Raw genomic sequence first — 18,343 nt, 5'->3', positions numbered from 1 at the left:
TAGTATAATTCTTATAACATAGTGTGGTGTAGTGTGGCGTGTGTATGTGTGTGGGGTGTTGTGTGTGTGTAAGGTGTTGTGTATGTGTGTGCATGTGTAATGTGCAAGTGTAGTGTTTTTGTGTGTGTGTGTGTGTGTGTGTGTGTGTGTGTGTGTGTGTGTGTGTGTGATGGTAATAATATATTCAATAAAATGAGGAGTAGTGGGCATGGTGTGATGAAATGGGTGTTGTCCTGTCAAGTCTGTCACATTTTCAGTTTTAGCAAGAACTCTAGATGCTACATTTTAGCAGAAAAATAATAATAATAATGATAATAACTGGACATTTCTCAGCACTTTCCTCATTGCACAAAGCACTTTACAATCCACACACATACGAAACACAGTCCTCAACTCACAATTATGCATAATAAACATATATATATATATATGCACATACAAACTCGTACGCACAATACAAGCATACATTCATCGATATATCCATCCATGCATACATACACACATTCGACCCATACATAATACAGCATTCCAAATATACCTAAACAGTCAACTAACTATTTTCATGATTGAGAGAGGGTCTACAAGAAATGCTGCTGGAAGAGGAAAGTCTTGAGGTTAGATTTAAAGGAAGGCAGTGAGGGGCTGTGACGAACATGGTGAGGCAAAGAGTTCCATATTTGAACATCAGATGATGAAAAGGCTCCACCACCGTGCTGTCCTCTTTGTATTTCAGGACGCAGAGGGTTCTGTCATCAGCAGCAGAGCAAAGAGAACGGGAGGGTAAATAGATTTGAAAGATGTCAGAGAGGTATCGGGGTGCAGTTCCAGATATGACATGGTAGCAGAGACAGGCAGCTTTGTATTTGATTCTTTGCTCTGTGGATAACCAGTGCAACTCTTTGAAGGGGTGTGCAGTGTGTGGATCTTTTTGCTTTATACATCAGTTTGGTGGTGGAGTTTTGTACCTGCTGTAGTGGTCTGAGGAGTATTTGCTACGCAATGTGAATGATGACAGACACTTTCATTTTAAAAGTGAACCAAAATCCAGCAGCTGAAGAAATTCTTTAGAATCGGCAGTTGGAATTGTTCCAGCGCGAGAATGAGAATCTCAACAATTGAGAAATTGGCATATGATTCTGACATTTTATGTCTCCAAGAGACCAGGACAAGTGCAGACAGACCAATACATTTTGAGAATTTCACAGTCTTTTAAAGGAATGAAGGAAGAGGAGTAGCAATCATACTGAACAAAAACCTAAAAAACAAAGTTTCCACCATAAATCTAGAGAAATGGTGTAGCAACTCATGTGAACTAGTGGGGGTGCGTCTCGAAAAACCTGACGGAATTCACAAAAGCATTGTGCTCATCAATGCCTATGTTCACCCAGGAACCTGCACAAGAAAAGAGGATTGGGCCTTTTTAGAGGAAATAGAGAACGAACTTGGAGACTCAGTCATTATCTGTGGAGACCTTAATGCAAGATCCAAGCTATGGGACCAGCGGAACACCAACCCACAAGGACTCGCACTTGAAGGAATGATAGGGGAAATTCTTCTTAGCCCATTAACAACCACATCCCCAACTCACCTTGGAACAAGACAAGGGGACAGTGACAGTGTGATCGACATCGCTCTAACATCTCCAAAATTCAGAGCAGAAATGAATGCAGAGACACTTCCACACCAAGGCAGTGACCACCTCCCAGTAGTTTTCAGTCTACAGAAACTGTCAGATAAACACTGCATGAAACCGCATGATCCATTTCAGTATAAAACCAAAAAGACAACCGTCATCGAAAAATTAAGACGCAGAAGAAACAAAAGAACGGCACCGAACAGGATGCAAACTATTCAGCCCCCATGGTGGAATACCGACACAGAGAGAGCCTGGATAGAAAAACATGTGGCTGTCAAACTTTGGCAAAAAGAAAGAACAAAACCATCTCCAGACAAAGATACTGAAACAAAAATGAAAGAAAAAACTAAGTCTGAAACCACTGCTCAAGAGGCCAAAAATGACAAGTGGAAACAGTTTTGCGAGGCACTCAGTTCTGGCAATTTTATCGTCGCATGGAAGGGAAAACGTGCACAACAACAACCCCAGACATGGTAGACACTGACGGAACCAAGCTTAAGACAAACGAAGAAAAAGGATCCGCCCTGCTCAAACGTTTCATACAACAGAGCGATCAAAGAAACTTAGATGAGAAAAAGAAATATGTTGAGGAGTTAAACCAAACCCTTATGCAGACTGGACCTGATGATGACTTGACAATAGATGATCTAAATGAAGCAATAGCTAAATGCAAGAAAGAATCTGCCCCTGGCCCAGACAAAGTTCGCTACTCGGACATCAAGGAACTATCGGAAGAAGACAGAAGCAAACTTTTCAATCTATATCAAAACAGTTTCCACAATGGACATGTGCCGGAGGACTGGACACACAGCTTCTTAAAACCCATACAAAAACCAGGAAAGGACCATTATCAGGTAAGCGGCTACCGGATCCTAACCATGCAAAACATTGCTGGAAAGCTCATGGAACGCATGATAGCCAGGAAACTTGCAAGGGATCTTGAACACAGGCACATTCTCCCTTCAAATCAAGGTGGTTACAGAACAGGCAAGTCAACATGGGAAAATGCAGCTGCTTTTGCATATGAGGTGTATGAAGGATTTCAAAGGAAAGAAGAAACACTAGCAGTAGCAATCGACCTTGAAGATGCCTACAATAAAGTCCAGTTTGCACACCTCATGGAGCTGCTACTAAGGTATGGAGTAAGTTTGACACTGACAAGATGGATAGCAGCAGCGCTTCAGGAAAGAACCGTCGTCCTACGCCTCGGAGATTGGATGTCTGCACCTTCTAAGCTATCCATGGGACTGCCACAAGGGTCTCCGCTCTCTCCTGTCCTCTACAATGTCTACACGAAGGGCCTTGCAGACTTAAACAACAATGGAACAGCTCGGGTGCTTACTCTTGTGGATGATGGCCTGGTCTTCAAAACTTCGAAAGATGTTCAGGAAAGAACCAAAGCTGTCCAGAAACAACTAAACAATATTGCTCAATGGTGCAAAGACACAGGATCTTCCATCAATCCAGCGAAAGCCCAAACGTTGCTGTGCACCCTGAACAACAGAACCGCGAGCAAATCACCACCTTCTGTGTCATTCGATGGGATTCAGATCGAGAAAACTGAATGCCTACGCTACCTAGGAATACACTTCGACAGGATGCTGACCTTCAGAAAACATACGGAAAATACTGTTCTCAAATGCAAAAAAGGCCTTTCAGTCTTAAAGGCAAAGGCAACCAAAGGTATTGAACAACGCCACCTCTTCCTGCTATACCAATCACTCGTCCTCAGTGTGATCGACTACGGACTTGGGCTAACAACACCATCTCAAAGCAACCTCTTAAAATTAGAAAGAGTTCAAAATGAAGCTATGAGGCTGATCCTTGGAACAACAAAAGACACGCCCACAGAAACCATGCGATACCTGCTTGACCTTCCTTCAGTGCAGGCCAGAAACAAGTTAGAACAGGTCAAGACCTACTTCAAAGCATTAGAAAACCCTCAAAACCCACTGCATGACGCTGTCAACCAACCAAAAGGCAGCCATCTAGGACGAGGAAGATCATGGATGGGGCAAGCAGAAGACACAATCCAGCTAGTATGCCGACTACAAGACCTGAAAGAAACAAAAGAATGGGAGAAAACCCCCGAAAACCTCAACCATCTATTCAACACAGCCATTTCACCCACTCTAGGAAGACATTGTCAGGAATGGCCACAGGGCAAAACTGATGTGGAAGTGAAGCTACTCATAGAAGAAAACAGTAAAGAAGAGGACATCATCATATACACAGATGGCTCAGTCACCAATCTGGCTGGGGATTCACTGCGAAACAAAATGGAAAAACAGTTAGGGAAGAGAATGCTGCCTACAAAGTCACAACCTCCAGCCTAACGATGGAAGTTGAAGCTGTGACACATGCCCTCCAGTGGCTATCGTCCATCCATACGCCCGGAAACCAACATGCCATGATTCTAACAGACTCAATGAACCTCATACAGAAAATTGAAAACGGAATGGGAAGCCCAGAGTGGCATAAGGCAATGCGCAACTTTCAGATAAAAAAACTCACATGGTCATACTGCCCAGGACATGCAGGAGTTAAGGGAAATGAGCGAGCTGACAGACTTGCTGGTAACGCAACACCAACGAGCGGCCTACATCTAGGAAAATCGGAAATCCTCAGAAAAGTCAAAGAATATCAAAAAGAACAGGTACAAGGCCATCACACCATCGATCGCCTCAAAGAAATAAAAGCAGAGAGAGGGAGCAGCTGTAAGTCTAACATGAAAGGTAGAGCACGATGCTTTGCAAATCAAACAAATATCGGCATCATTTCCAAACCAACATTGCGCAAATTTCTTCAAAACGGAACAGAGTCTCTGTGGGCTTTTCCAAATACAATAGACTGAGCAACACACTAGACGCCACGTTCTTGGCATCAGAGATCTTTTCCCATCCCTCTTGCAGCCAAACAGTGGCAGCCTCTGTGCATGTGTGTATGTGTGTGTTTGTGTGTATGTGTGGGTCTGTGTTTTTGAGTGCGTTTGTGCATGCGTGAGAGTGTAAGTGTACACAAGTGTCAGGAGAGTTCTGTGCATGTGTGTGTGTGTGTGTGAGGGGGAGGTGGGGATGCAGGGAGGAGGTGAGGTAGAGGATGAGGTATGTGAGTGTATGCATGCCTACACTGTGGGAGCAACACGATATTGGAACGTATATTATATATATATCTTTGTATATATGTGTGTGGGGTTGGGGGTGGGAGATATGGGCGTGTGTGCGTGTGCTTGTACAAGTAAGCGTTCATCTGTGTGTGTGAGTGTGTGTGTGTGTGCGTGTGCATGTGCGTGTTTGTGTGTGTGTGTGTGTGTGTGTGTGTGTGTGTGTGTGTGCTGTGGAAGCTGCGATACATAGACTAGAAATGAGTGTGTGGAGGAGGGGGTAGAGGAGGTGCAGGGAAATTTGTGGTGTGTGTGTGTGTGTGTGTGTGTTGGAGCTCATGTACATGTACGTTTATATGTATTTGACTGTGCTTTCATATCTGTGAAACTGCGTTTTTGGGGCATATCTATTATGCATGTGTGGGTGTATGTGTGAATGTGTGTCTTCATGTTTTATATTTATTTGCTTATTTATCATCATTGTTGTCTTATTTATTTAATTATTTATTTATTATTATCTTATCATTATTTTCATTACTACTATCTTTTTTTTTATATCATAATTATTATTTATTTATTTATGTATGTACGCTTATCTATCTATATATATATATATATATTTTTTTTTTTCCCTCAAGGCCTGACTAAGCGCGTTGGGTTACGCTGCTGGTCAGGCATCTGCTTGGCAGATGTGGTTTAGCGTATATGGATTTGTCCGAACGCAGTGACGCCTCCTTGAGCTACTGAAACTGAAACTGAAACACAGCTGTGACTGATAAAGATGAAATCCATTCACACATTTTCCATGAGTTTAGTCTATCACTGACCTTGAGTCATATTTAAACTTTGAAAACACCCACACAAACATAACAGTCAGGTGACGATGGACAAAGGGACACAATGTCCCCTCACCTCATAAATCCACGCCTGGTGATGATCTCGGCATGAGAGTCGTTCACTGTGTTTCCCTCCAAACTCAATTTGTCTCCTGTGATACAGCGATTTCCTGAAAATATATAAATTAATCGATAAACATATCAATAAATAAAGCTACTGTCAGTGCAGTGGCCCAAACATCATCACTAATAGTAATTGTTTACATGTGAGAATGAAAGAGCCTTTTGGTGTATATTGGTTCCTGAGCACACTTTTTTTTTTTTTTTTTTTTTGTATTTCCTTCAAGCAATAATTACACAAAATTAATATATATATGTGTGTGTTTTCTCCTTATGCTGATACAATATGTAACACAAATATTACGAGATAAAAAGAGAGAAAAAAAAAGTCACCAGTGTCATGAACTGTATTACATGAAGACAGAAGAGTTTTCTGGGAAGTAAGAAAAAGTGAAGAAGACAGAAATTTGTAATGTAAATATTTGAACTGGCTTTTTACTTTGAGAGCAAGAATATTTGTGATGACCTTCGCTGAAGGGTGGATGCATGGAAAGTGATGCTGCGATTAACTAGACTCATCTGTTTGTGCTTCTCGATGACTTCTGGTGTTGGAAGTCTTGACATTTATAACTGTTGTGGATTCGTGCTGGGGTTAGTGTCTTTGTCATTGATTCTGTGAGCAACTGAATAAATTTTTTTTTTTTAAAGCGTACTGTAGCCGAGGGGGGGGGGGGGGGGCAGTTGGGGGAGGGAAAGTACAAAGCCCCTGATGAGATGAAAAGGTGACACCTCACTGGGAGGTCTGGGGGGCAAAGCCCATCCTGGAACTGACCTCCCCCACACCCCCAATTTTTTTTTTTTTTTTTTTTTTTTTTTTACAAACTCCAGTAACAGTGCAGGGATCATTGTTCTGCAGGGGTCAATATCAACTTCTTTCCTTTTTTTTTCTTTCTTTTTTTTTTTAAACCCTCTCAGCCCTTTAAGGTCTTCCATCTGTGCAACCCTCCTTGCCTGGCATGTTCTGGCCTGGCTGCATCAACGGGAAGGGGGGGCTTCACTTCAGGCAAAAATTTATAGCAACCGCTCAACCAACAGCTACCAAACTTCACATAATGACTAAAATATGATTTTGACACGTTGCTGAAGTCTCAAGACAAGGGTTACAATAGTTGTAACTTCAAATTAAAAACAGAAATGATAAAATGTCAGCTTCCATCAATGTTGAAGGTTGTGGGCTATCTTCTTGATTTGAATGTCTGCCATTTTGTCCTTCTCTTTCCCAAGAATTATTGGATGAATTACAAGTAAATTTTTTGTCATTATCTGGGTTGAATTCGCTGCAAGAGTCCATCATAATTTCATCAGTACTTAATGTGCTGTAAGCCTTTAATATTTTACCATATCAATGTGCAAAACCGGATAAAAAAAAACCCACACCAATCGTTAATTTTTATTTTAGTACAACTTGGCGTGCCAGTGAGGAAGGAAGTTAAGTTCAAGTTACTTCCTTTACCTAGCAGTTTAATGCATAATGATGAGCTGATGAAATGGTTTAAGTAAACAAGTTCCTTTGCCTGCCTACTAGGCGGGCTCAGCTGGAGAATGGCAATCAGTGGTTGAATGAGTTAAATGGCACAAACACACAAAAGAAAGAACAGTGTTACCTATCAGCCTAAAATCTGGTATAAAATAAAACATATCTTCTGCTGGTAATGGCGGTGAATCTTTGGTTCTTCAGCTAAAGATCCCAGATCTAAATAATGTATTAATTGCAGCCATCAAATGTGTCACTATGTTAGCCCACAATTTCTCGCAATCCCAAGATTTCTCTCACTTTGAGAGAGATCATGGGATTGCGAGAAAGTGTGGTCATTCCCTTCCCTTATTTTCTCTCAACTGCGAAAAAATTCCCTTTGTCATCAGGGTTGGTTTCTTGTCTTTTACCATAATAATTCTTAGAGAAAACTAGAGAGAAAAGGAAATGAGAAAGAGGGGGACAATGACAACAACAATCATGATAATGATGGTGATGTTGATGAAGAGGTGAAGGTGATGGCACAGTGCTGGTTTAAAAAATGTGTGCATGTATGTGTATATCAGTGGGTGAGTGCGTGCGCGCATGTGTGTGTATGTGTATGTGTGTGTGTGTGTGTGTGTGTGTTTCCTTTTTTGTGTTTATTTGGCTGGTCGATTTGTTCTTTTTCACTGTTTTTAAAATAATACATTTATGCTCTGAGTGTCTTCAATGAAACTGAGAATCTATTTTCAGTGCAACCTTGTACGCGAAAGGATGCTGACAGAAACAGATGAATAAATAAACAAGTATGAAATGAAGAACACTCTAAATAAATGTGACAGAAAAAGTTGCATCACAACAAACATCAAAACCAATTGATCCAGTTTACATGAGGGTAAAGCATTGTGAAAGACCTTTTTTGTCACATTTATACAGAAAGTTGAATCATTCTGATGTTATTCCCAACATCCCTCGTGAAAGATTTGTTTCAAGTCTTATAATATATCATACTATATTGTATTATATTATATCATATGACATCACATTATATTACATTACATTATACCCAATCATATCATATTTCTGTTTGAGTTATACCATTGCCTTAATTGCCTTAATTTCATTGTTTGCTACTGATTCTGATGTTGAATTTGTGGTTGATGCATTGAAATGAGCCATCTTATGTGAAATACAATAAACAGATGTGTTTCAGTGTCAAAACTGTTATACAATAAACAGATGTGTTTCAGTGTCAAAACTGTTATACAATAAACAGATGTGTTTCAGTGTCAAAACTGTTATACAATAAACAGATGTGTTTCAGTGTCAAAACTGTTAATACTGCTAACTCCACTGTCATTATTATGATGGTCGTTGCCGCTTCTCTTTTTTTTCCCTCGCTCTCAGATTTGCATTTGAAAAAGACAAGAAACCAACTCTGATGATAAAGGAAATATTTTTGATAAAAATAAAGACTTCCCACACCATCTCACACATTGTGAGAAAATGAGGGGAACAACTACACTTTCTCACAATCCCACCGTTTCTCTCAAAGTGAGAGAAATCATGGGATTGCAAGAAGTCATGGGCTTACACACTGCATCAATTGTTGACGTGTTTTCAGCATACACACACACACCCCCCTAAAATGTTGTGGTTTTTGTTGCACATAGTGGCGACTGGCCCTTGTGGCCAGACAGGGGCAGAACAGAGATCATGCATGTGTGTGTGTGTGTGTGTGTGTGTGTGTGTGTGTGTGTGTGTGTGTGTGTGTGTGTGTGTGTGTGTGTGTTCCCTGTCACACTGGGTTTAGTACGAAAAACATATATGTGACTGTCTCCCACAAAATGATAGATAACTGCATTCAATTGCGCTACAGGTAAAAACAGTGCTGAGGGTCCATCTGGGGTAAATTGAGTTTTTTGCACCAGTGAATAGTTCAACCTCTAAATTACAACATATCTTACTGTTTTTGCCAGATTCAAACTATAAATTTGAAAATTTAGTTAATTTCCACACCTAGGTGCTGATATTGTGGAGCAATTATCCCGAAAAGCATATTTTACATTAATATCTATTCAATATCTTAATAGAGTACATGAACATCAAAGAAAAAGAAATACTAAAAACAAACATGTAGGTAAATACATAAAAATATAATGAAGTGGAAATAAAGGATACTTAGAGGGCAAATCACTGAAACAAAGAATGAACAAAAATGGGTCACACTCAGCGAACCCCTGCGCACCCACCCACACGGGCACCCACTGGCAAATTTAAAGTACAATAAATAAATAAATATGTAAATAAATAAAAATCACAAGTTTATTTCGATTCTTAACAAAAATCAAAATTTAGATGTGCATCTCTCTAATTCTGATGTAAAAGAAATGAAAACAAAAGAAGCTTTATTTGTTGAGAGATCAAGATGAAAAAAACTCTTTTACAAGCATTCAAGATTACATTAATATCATCAGTGTGAATATCATTGCCCAAAGCAATATATCTTTATATCCTCAAAAATCGACTTATCTAACATTTTGTAGAAGCTGGTCACATATTGGTACCATTCGGTCACTAGAACATCAGTATGCTACCGAAGACAGGAGTGATTCATTATTTGTTTGTTTGTTTTTGTTGTTATTTTTAATCCAAAGCGTGTTTGTTTGTCTGTTGTTTATAAGTCAAAGTGCACTAGATTTCATCAAAATGACTCAGAATTGACACTTACCCAGATATAAGTAACGGATAATGTTTGGCACAAGAGTTGGTTCCATCAATACTGATCAGAAGTGGGCCTTTCATTATCTGGATGGATGAAAAGAGTGTGCCAGTACTTTTTCTTTTTTTTTTTGTCCCGTCAAATGCATCAGCAGTAGTGTCACTACAGCAGTGGTTGCCGAAAGCATACCCAAGATTCACCTCCTTACCCCTCCATTTTCTCTCTGGATTTGTACAGATATCAGGAATGGCCTCAACAGCTTTTTTGCGGCAGTCATTCCCAACTGACAAACTTTTTTTTTTTGTGGTTGCCATGAAATGGAAAAGTGCATTTCCGCATAGCTTTCACATGCCCGTTGATTACAGACTTCCTTTTTCATTTTCTTTATGATTTGCAGAACTGTCTGTGCACTTTGTGAATATTGGGACTCGACTCTTACTTTAGATTTCTTTGGAGTGTAGTTTAGTGCTCTTTGTGAGGTTAATCAGTAGACACAAATGGGCAGCTCATGAAGCTGATTCTTCCTTTAGATTTCTTCTCAGTGTTTTTTTGTGGTGGTGACTTTGATTGGTGGATATGAATAGACAGCTCATGAAATGAACATCACTGAGTATCTGTATTCAAAATATAACTTCAAATGTAACTGAGAAAATCTGATGTATTACAAAATCTCAAATAATTAATGTCCCCCAAAACATAAAATTTGTTGTGTGAAGTGATACAGGAGTGAAAGGGCTGCATGTGAACATGACCTACTGTACATCTGACTACAATAAGCAAGTCATTCTTCACAATATGTATGTGTGTGAGTGTGCATGTCTGCAAAAAAGACTGTGCACATAAAGATGTGTGCAAGTATGTGCGTATGCATCCTCATGCAAAGCCACTTTCATGTTATATTATATGCATGCATACACACACGCAAACACGCAAACTATCATGTATACATATTTAACACAGACACTGTCTCAAATACACAACCCACCGTAACACATAAACATACATTTACACAACACACATATTCCTCCCTTTAATTATGTTTAGTTTTATTAAACATTGTGGTAAACTGAAGTTTTCTGACAGGCACATCATCACCCACCAGTTCCAATGCTGATGACCACACCCACGTCATCCTCGCTACGTTTCATCACCAGGCCCGCGATGACCTTACGACCCGCCAGGTTCTCTGGAATTGTGGCGATGAGCGTGTTGAAGGTTTGATGGGTCAAGGCCGCGATCTTGTCAAAGTGGGTCATCGCCTCAGGCGCAATGTTGACCTGAAGACCAATCAGGGTGAGACAGAACCAATCATGAATTTGGTATGCTCGTGTTTTTTGTTTCAAAAGAATTTTATATATACATATATATATATACTTTCACCCAGTACCGATGTCCATAAAAATAAAACCCAGAACTTGTGATGATTTGTGACCTTTGTCCATCAGTTACAACAGTAAAGATACTCCTGTCATGGACTCAGGACAGTTCACTCAAAGAGTGTTTTATCTTTGCTTTTGACTATATTTGAGCTTTACTCCATGCAGTTTTTTCCTTTGATTTTCAATCACTGGTGATCGAAGGAAAAATTTCAGATATCATCAAATATACGAATACTTTTTTATTGATAAAAGCAATCATTAACTAAAAAATAAAACTAAACAGATGCATTTATCATGAAAAATGTATTATTTAAAAAAATCATTGTCCTGAATCTAAACGAAGGGAGGTCATCACATGCTTTCTCTTCCGATGCCATCTTGAATTTTGACATTTGAACCAGCAAGTGCTTGCCAATTTTTCCTGCAATATGATTTCAAACACCTCTTTCTGGGAAAATTAAGCCTTTTATAGCTCTGATAAAAAATTAAAAAAAACACCTGGGAGCTACAGCTACAGGATGCTCTAATAGTGATACAGACAAAAACCCTATCTCCCTTTGTCAATTCCAGACCATAGCAAACGACACCTGGAGTGAGTGTTTAGTTTTCATCATTCAATCTTAGTTAACTAAAAATATCACCGTTGTAATACACAAACGATGGAAACTGGTCAATGGAAATTATTTGCAGACTTATTTTTGATGTGTTATATTCACCACGTGACAGTCAATAACATGAAAACATATAATTCTGCTTCAACTCATTACATGCTGGATCTAGCAGACTGACCCAGTTTCCGCTTGCAGCAAGCAAGTGCTTCGCTATGAGAATCCAAGACAAACTGAGCAATTGTATGAACTGTATTAATGCTGCACTGTATATAATCATGTGTGTCCATGATTTATGCATTTTCTCATGACAGTCTCTGTGTGTGTATGTGTGCATGTGCGTGCGTGCGTGTTTTCCCCCCTTGCATACAAGGTTGTGTGTGTGTGCGTGTGTCAAGTGTATGTTTGTGAGTGTGTGCATTATCTTTTGGTGCACATTTCTTTCAGCTGACAAAAAGTGAGTTTCGCTTTTTGTTACAGGAATGCAGGTTACAGCACGCAAGATCCATGTTCACAGAACCCTCTACCCCTTTTGAAGCTAGAGTCTACCTGAAGGATGTCAAAACAAGGGCTGACATCAACCAATATTTGTATTTGTGTTTGCATTTCTTTTTATCACAACAGATTTCTCTGTGTGAAATTCGGGCTGCTCTCCCCAGGGAGAGCGTGTCACTACACTACAGCGCCACCCATTTTTTTGTATTTTATTCCTATGAGCAGTTTTATTTGTTTTTCCTATCGAAGTGGATTTTTCTACAGAATTTTGACAGGAACAACCCTTTTTTGCCATGGGTTCTTTTACATACGCTAAGTGCATGCTGCACAAGGGACCACAGTTTATTGTCTCATCTGAATGACTATATTTGCAGCCAATGGACCTAAAACATACTTAATATGAAATGGAAAGACAACAAAATTGTTTCATTTCTGTCAGCAATGCATACAGCAAATACATCCGGCTTTGTTCATCATACATCAAAAGTTCTGTGGAAGTTTAGTAAAAAATCAACATCAAACAGCCACAGTAGACAGTGAAAATATGGTTGGGGTGGACAAAAATGATCAGTTAACAGGAAATTTTTTTCCTAAAATTACGTTTATCTAACATACTTACCGTGACCCACTAGTGCAGACTCCAGCAGGGAGTCCGATTCCTGTCCTGTGCAAACTACTATCCGCATGTGCAGAGAAACCAAAAGTAGCTACAGCTGATAACCTCCCAGAAGTAGGTTACCTCCCCTCTGTATCCCTGTCTAGCTTCCTCTTTTGACGGCACCTAACTGTAACCAGTGCAGTGTGCAGAAAGAACAGGAAGCGGGGAGGACGGGAGGGTCTTAAATGTGGGTCACAGTAAGTATGTTAGAGAAATTTAATTTTAGGAAAAAATTTCCTTTTCACTACACATACTTAACCATGACCCACTAGTGCAGAATGACACAAGGTGGAGGGCTCACCTGTTCTACTGCCTGTGCATGGTGATGGCTTGTTGTGCAACCACTGTAGAGGCTATGCCTCTTGCCATCCTTGCTGAAGTGGTAGAAATCAATAAAGTAGCAGGATTTTTCCTGAGTGGGCATGGCGAGAGATGAGGACCATGCCCCCTGACTTCATGAACTCTGGCTGAGGAGGCCGAAGTCCCAACCCTACATCTGCATACATGCCTTTAATCACATTGATTGTCCTTCGAGACAGAGATGTCTTGCTGATCTCGTGAGAGTGGTCAAGGCGTCAACTGATGAACAGTGTCGAACCTTTCCTATCAAAGTGAGAGGTGGCAAAGTGTACCTTGTGGGGTTTTCTGAATTGAGCTAGAGGGCAGACAGTTTATCATGAAGGCCTCGAGAACTGTAAGAGGGTAGGTGGAGGCTGAACCTCAATGCAAGGTGCATGTGGCCTGATCCGATGAGTCAACATCTGTTGTGGGCCAACTTGGAAAGAAATAATTATGTTTAAAGGGATCTGTGACCTCAGGCAGAGGCAGCCCACCAGGATATTGGGCTTGCCTCAGGCGTGACCGTCCTATCTGTAGAGCTTCTCCATGTGAGCTGATAGGTGACGGGTGCACTCCCCCCACTCCCCTTTTTTGTAGCTACAAAAAGCGACACTGGCCTGTTGCCTGAGCATAGAATGGCAGGCATTAGGCTACAAGAGACATGATACTCGGTGGCTTCTCTGCGCCGGTGTGGCATGTTGGGTCAAAATACAGAATGTTGTAGGCAGTCATTAGGTGGGTTGGATCAGGCTGTGGGAGTGTGCTTCAGGTGCCTCTAGGCCATAGAATTTCTTTCTGTGGTGGGGTTCCTAATGGAAGAGGTGGTCTCCATGAAGAAAGTTTGTACTGAAGGCACTAACTGAGAAATGCGACTAGATCCATGACTGGGTCTGGCCCTGTGTGGTACGTTTGAAGTATGGGATGGAGCCATGAGGGGTAGTTGGGACAGAATGGCTGTTGATCTGCTGTACTAGCCATTGGAGGGCATGAGTCAGCATGAGTAAAACAGGAAACGGCTGTTGTGTGCTTGAAGTATGAAGGTGGCCACCAAGGAGGTTCTGCTGAAATGTAAGGAAGCCAGACGGATGTAACATGGTCTTGTGGGTCAACTGTGTGCCTGAAAGACATGGTGCTTGCTGCCACAGTGACAACAAAGTCATCCTCAGACAGGCCCTTGGCTGAAGAATGAGGCTCTGTAAACACCTCAGGGGGTGTCCCACTGGCAAGACAGTGCTTGTCGGCAGGGGACATGCCAGAGTATCCACCTTTCTGTGAGAAGCCCCTGTGGCGGGGTGGTCGCTGTGTTGGGCGACAGGGGAAACAGGAAGTGACCCTGTGAATAAGGGGCCTGCATGAGGAGTTAATGAGGGGCTGCCTGTAGTGCGGAGAGTGAAAACTCTGGAGAGTGGGAACAAGCATCACAATAGGGACAATGCCGGCTAAAAGAACAGAGTAGGCTGGAATTGCGTGCTGCCACATGACTAATGGCCTTTGTTGCAGTAAGATCCGTTGCAGAAGTGTATGCGGAGACTGCCCCTCTGTAACCACTGCAGTGGTTGTGTCAAAACTGAAATAGGTCAGGCAAGTAAGACAAGGTGAGGAAATCATTTTCCAACACCAATGGTTTTAGGAGTTGATGCGACATTCATGTTCATGCAGGGTGGCGGGCCGAACTAACTGACCAAAAAGCGGCGGCTGCTGTGCTGGTACGAGAGGGCACAAAGGTGTGCCTCTGTGGCCAGCAAACGATTGGTTGTGCTGTGGGAGAATCATTCCCCTTGATCAACATGTCGTTCTTCTTAAGCATAGGGGAACACAATTTTTAACCAGGCTTTCTGCTACCGGTGAGGAGTGAGAGGGATGGACCTTGGGTTGAGCAAGTAAGAAGTGTACCTCATGCCGAGCATGGGGCCTGATTGTCTCCTGCCCAGTGGGCAGTCTTTAGGCCTGATAAAACTTGGAAGGCGATGGGTGACATCCATTAATGGAAGGGCCAGCTGGGATGTTTGTCTGTTTCTTTCATAGTTTCTTCTTTAGGAAGTTTAGTGTAGATTCTTCACATATACCTATATATTTTCTAAAAATAGATGTCTGAAAACAAATTGGTTTCTTTTAGACATTCTCTTCATAACCCATTTGTATCCAAAGAACCAAAGCAACTGTTTCCACTGTAAAAACAGGTCAAATGTCCAGGTGGGAGTGGTCGGTCTATTGTTACTAATAATATCAACAAATCTATTGTTAAAAAAAACAGAAACTGACTGTCGTTTGTAAATAACTTATATTTTTGTATCCTTGGGATGCTACACAAGTGTTTACTGTGTAAACTCTTGTGTTTTCTCTGCAAAACAAAAAGTCACTTATGGTGTGCAAGACTTTTATGATTTGTCGAAATCAATCAGGAAATATAATTATGTTTTTATTCATAGCACATGTAGTTTTTGACATAGTACTGTGAATTTTGTTTCAGATGAAAGAAAAATGATTACTTTCTCAATAAATGTTCTGTGAACTTGAACTCAATATCTTGGATTTCTTGTTCAGTGAGAATGTGCGAAATACTGAAAGTGCTCAAAATTAATATTTTTAGCAACAGGGATCAAAGGTAATCAAAATGACTATGTTCCACAAGTACTTTTAAAATTTTCAGATTTTGAAAGTTAGTTTTATTCTGATGACATTCATATATTACACATGACGTTTGATCTATAACTGCATATTTTATAAGCATTTAAAAATTGCTGCATATTTATTGTTAAAAAAGTGCGAAAAACTCCAAAACTTTGAGAGTTAAGGATTTCAACATGGACATCACATAAAGAAAGACAGATTGAAATTAACCAAAAGCCTCGTCTCTCAAGTGACATATTATCCATTGGTGATCCACAAGCGTCTCTACTGTTTTTGTAGCCACCATCTACACACAACGTGTGTTGCATGCACACGCATACCCACACACACATAGGTTCACCTACAGAGGGGGTGGGGGCAGCAGCAGAGTACTGGCCCTCAGCAATCAGGGTTCTCAGTGCTACATCTGCTGCCTCTTTCCTCCCATCCTTCTTGTTGCTGCACGTTACGCCCGGGAACTGCCGACTGCCCACCCTAGCTGCCATCAGAAACCTGTCACACCACACACACACCTGGTTGCCATCAGAAACCTATCACACTACACACACACCTGGCTGCCATCAGAAACCTGTCACACTACATACACACACACCTGGCTGCAATCAGAAACCTATCACACTACACACACACACCTGGTTGCCATCAGAAACCTGTCACACCACACACACACCTGGCTGCCATCAGAAACCTGTCACACTACACACACACCTGGCTGCCATCAGAAACCTATCACACTACACACACACACTTGGCTGCCATCAGAAACCTATCACAATAAACACGCACACCTGGCTGCCATCAGAAACCTATCACACTACACACACACCTGGCTGCCATCAGAAACCTGTCACACTACACACACACACACACACACATGGCTGCCATCAGGAACCTGTCAAAACACACACACCTGGCTGCCATCAGAAACATATCACACTACACACATATACCTGGCTGCCATCAGAAAACTGTCACACCACACACACCTGGCTGCCATCAGAAACCTGTCACACTGCATACACACACACCTGGCTGCCATCAGAAACCTATCACAATAAATACACACCTGGCTGCCATCAAAAACCTGTCACACTACACACACACCTGGCTGCCATCAGAAACCTGTCACACCACACACACACCTGGCTGCCATCAGAAACCTGTCACTACACAAACACCTGACTGCAATCAGAAACCTGTCAGGCTACACAAACACACCTGGCTGCCATCAGAAACTGCCATTAGAAACCTGTTATACCACACACACCTGGCTGCCATTAGAAACCTGTCACACCAAACACGCCTGGCTGCCATAAGAAACCTGTCACACTATATACATACACACCTAGCTGCCATCAGAAACCTGTCACACCACACACACACACACACCTGGCTGCCATCAGAAACCAGTCACACCACACACACACCTGGCTGGCATCAGAAACTTGTCACACTACACACACACCTGGCTGCCATCAGAAACTGCCATTAGAAACCTGTTATACCACACACACCTGGCTGCCATTAGAAACCTGTCACACTACACACATACCTGGCTGCCATCAGAAACCTGTCACTACACACACACACACCTGGCTGCCATCAGAAACCTGTCACACAACACACACACCTGGCTGCCATCAGAAACCTGTCACACCACACACACACCTGGCTGCCATCAGAAACCTGTCACACTACACACACACCTGGCTGCCATCAGAAACCTGTCACACTACACACACACCTGGCTGCCATCAGAAACCTGTCACACCACACACACCTGGCTGCCATTAGAAACCTGTCACACTACACACACACCTGGCTGCCATCAGAAACCTGTCACACTACATACACACACACCTGGCTGCCATCAGAAACCTGTCACACCACACACACACCTGGCTGCCATCAGAAACCTGTCACACTACACACACACCTGGCTGCCATCAGAAACCTGTCACACTACATACACACACACCTGGCTGCCATCAGAAACCTATCACAATAAACACACACCTGGCTGCCATCAAAAACCTGTCACTACACACACACCTGACTGCAATCAGAAACCTGTCAGACTACACAAACACACCTGGCTGCCATCAGAAACTGCCGTTAGAAACCTGTTATACCACACACACCTGGCTGCCATTAGAAACCTGTCACACCAAACACGCCTGGCTGACATCAGAAACCTGTCACACTACATACATACACACCTAGCGGCCATCAGAAACCTGTCACACCACACACACACACACACCTGGCTGCCATCAGAAACCTGTCACACTACACACACACACACACACACCTGGCTGCCATCAGAAACCTGTCACACCACACACACACCTGGCTGCCAT

At 41.8% G+C, this 18,343-nt stretch overlaps 1 protein-coding gene across 1 annotated transcript in view; it reads right to left on the bottom strand.

Annotated features, from left to right (window-relative positions):
- The window catches only part of LOC143286820 (uncharacterized), a 96,978-nt gene that overhangs the window by 43,860 nt on the left and 34,775 nt on the right, over positions 1-18,343 (bottom strand). The window contains 3 exon segments of the mRNA XM_076594627.1: positions 5,652-5,745; positions 10,973-11,150; positions 16,328-16,475. Coding sequence (XP_076450742.1) covers positions 5,652-5,745; positions 10,973-11,150; positions 16,328-16,475 — 420 coding nt within the window.

The sequence above is a fragment of the Babylonia areolata genome, chromosome 10 (genome assembly GCF_041734735.1).
Source record: "Babylonia areolata isolate BAREFJ2019XMU chromosome 10, ASM4173473v1, whole genome shotgun sequence".
Lineage (NCBI taxonomy): Eukaryota > Metazoa > Mollusca > Gastropoda > Neogastropoda > Buccinidae > Babylonia > Babylonia areolata.
The sequence above is the reverse complement of the archived record's forward strand: the minus strand, read 5'-3'. Positions and strand labels throughout refer to the sequence as shown.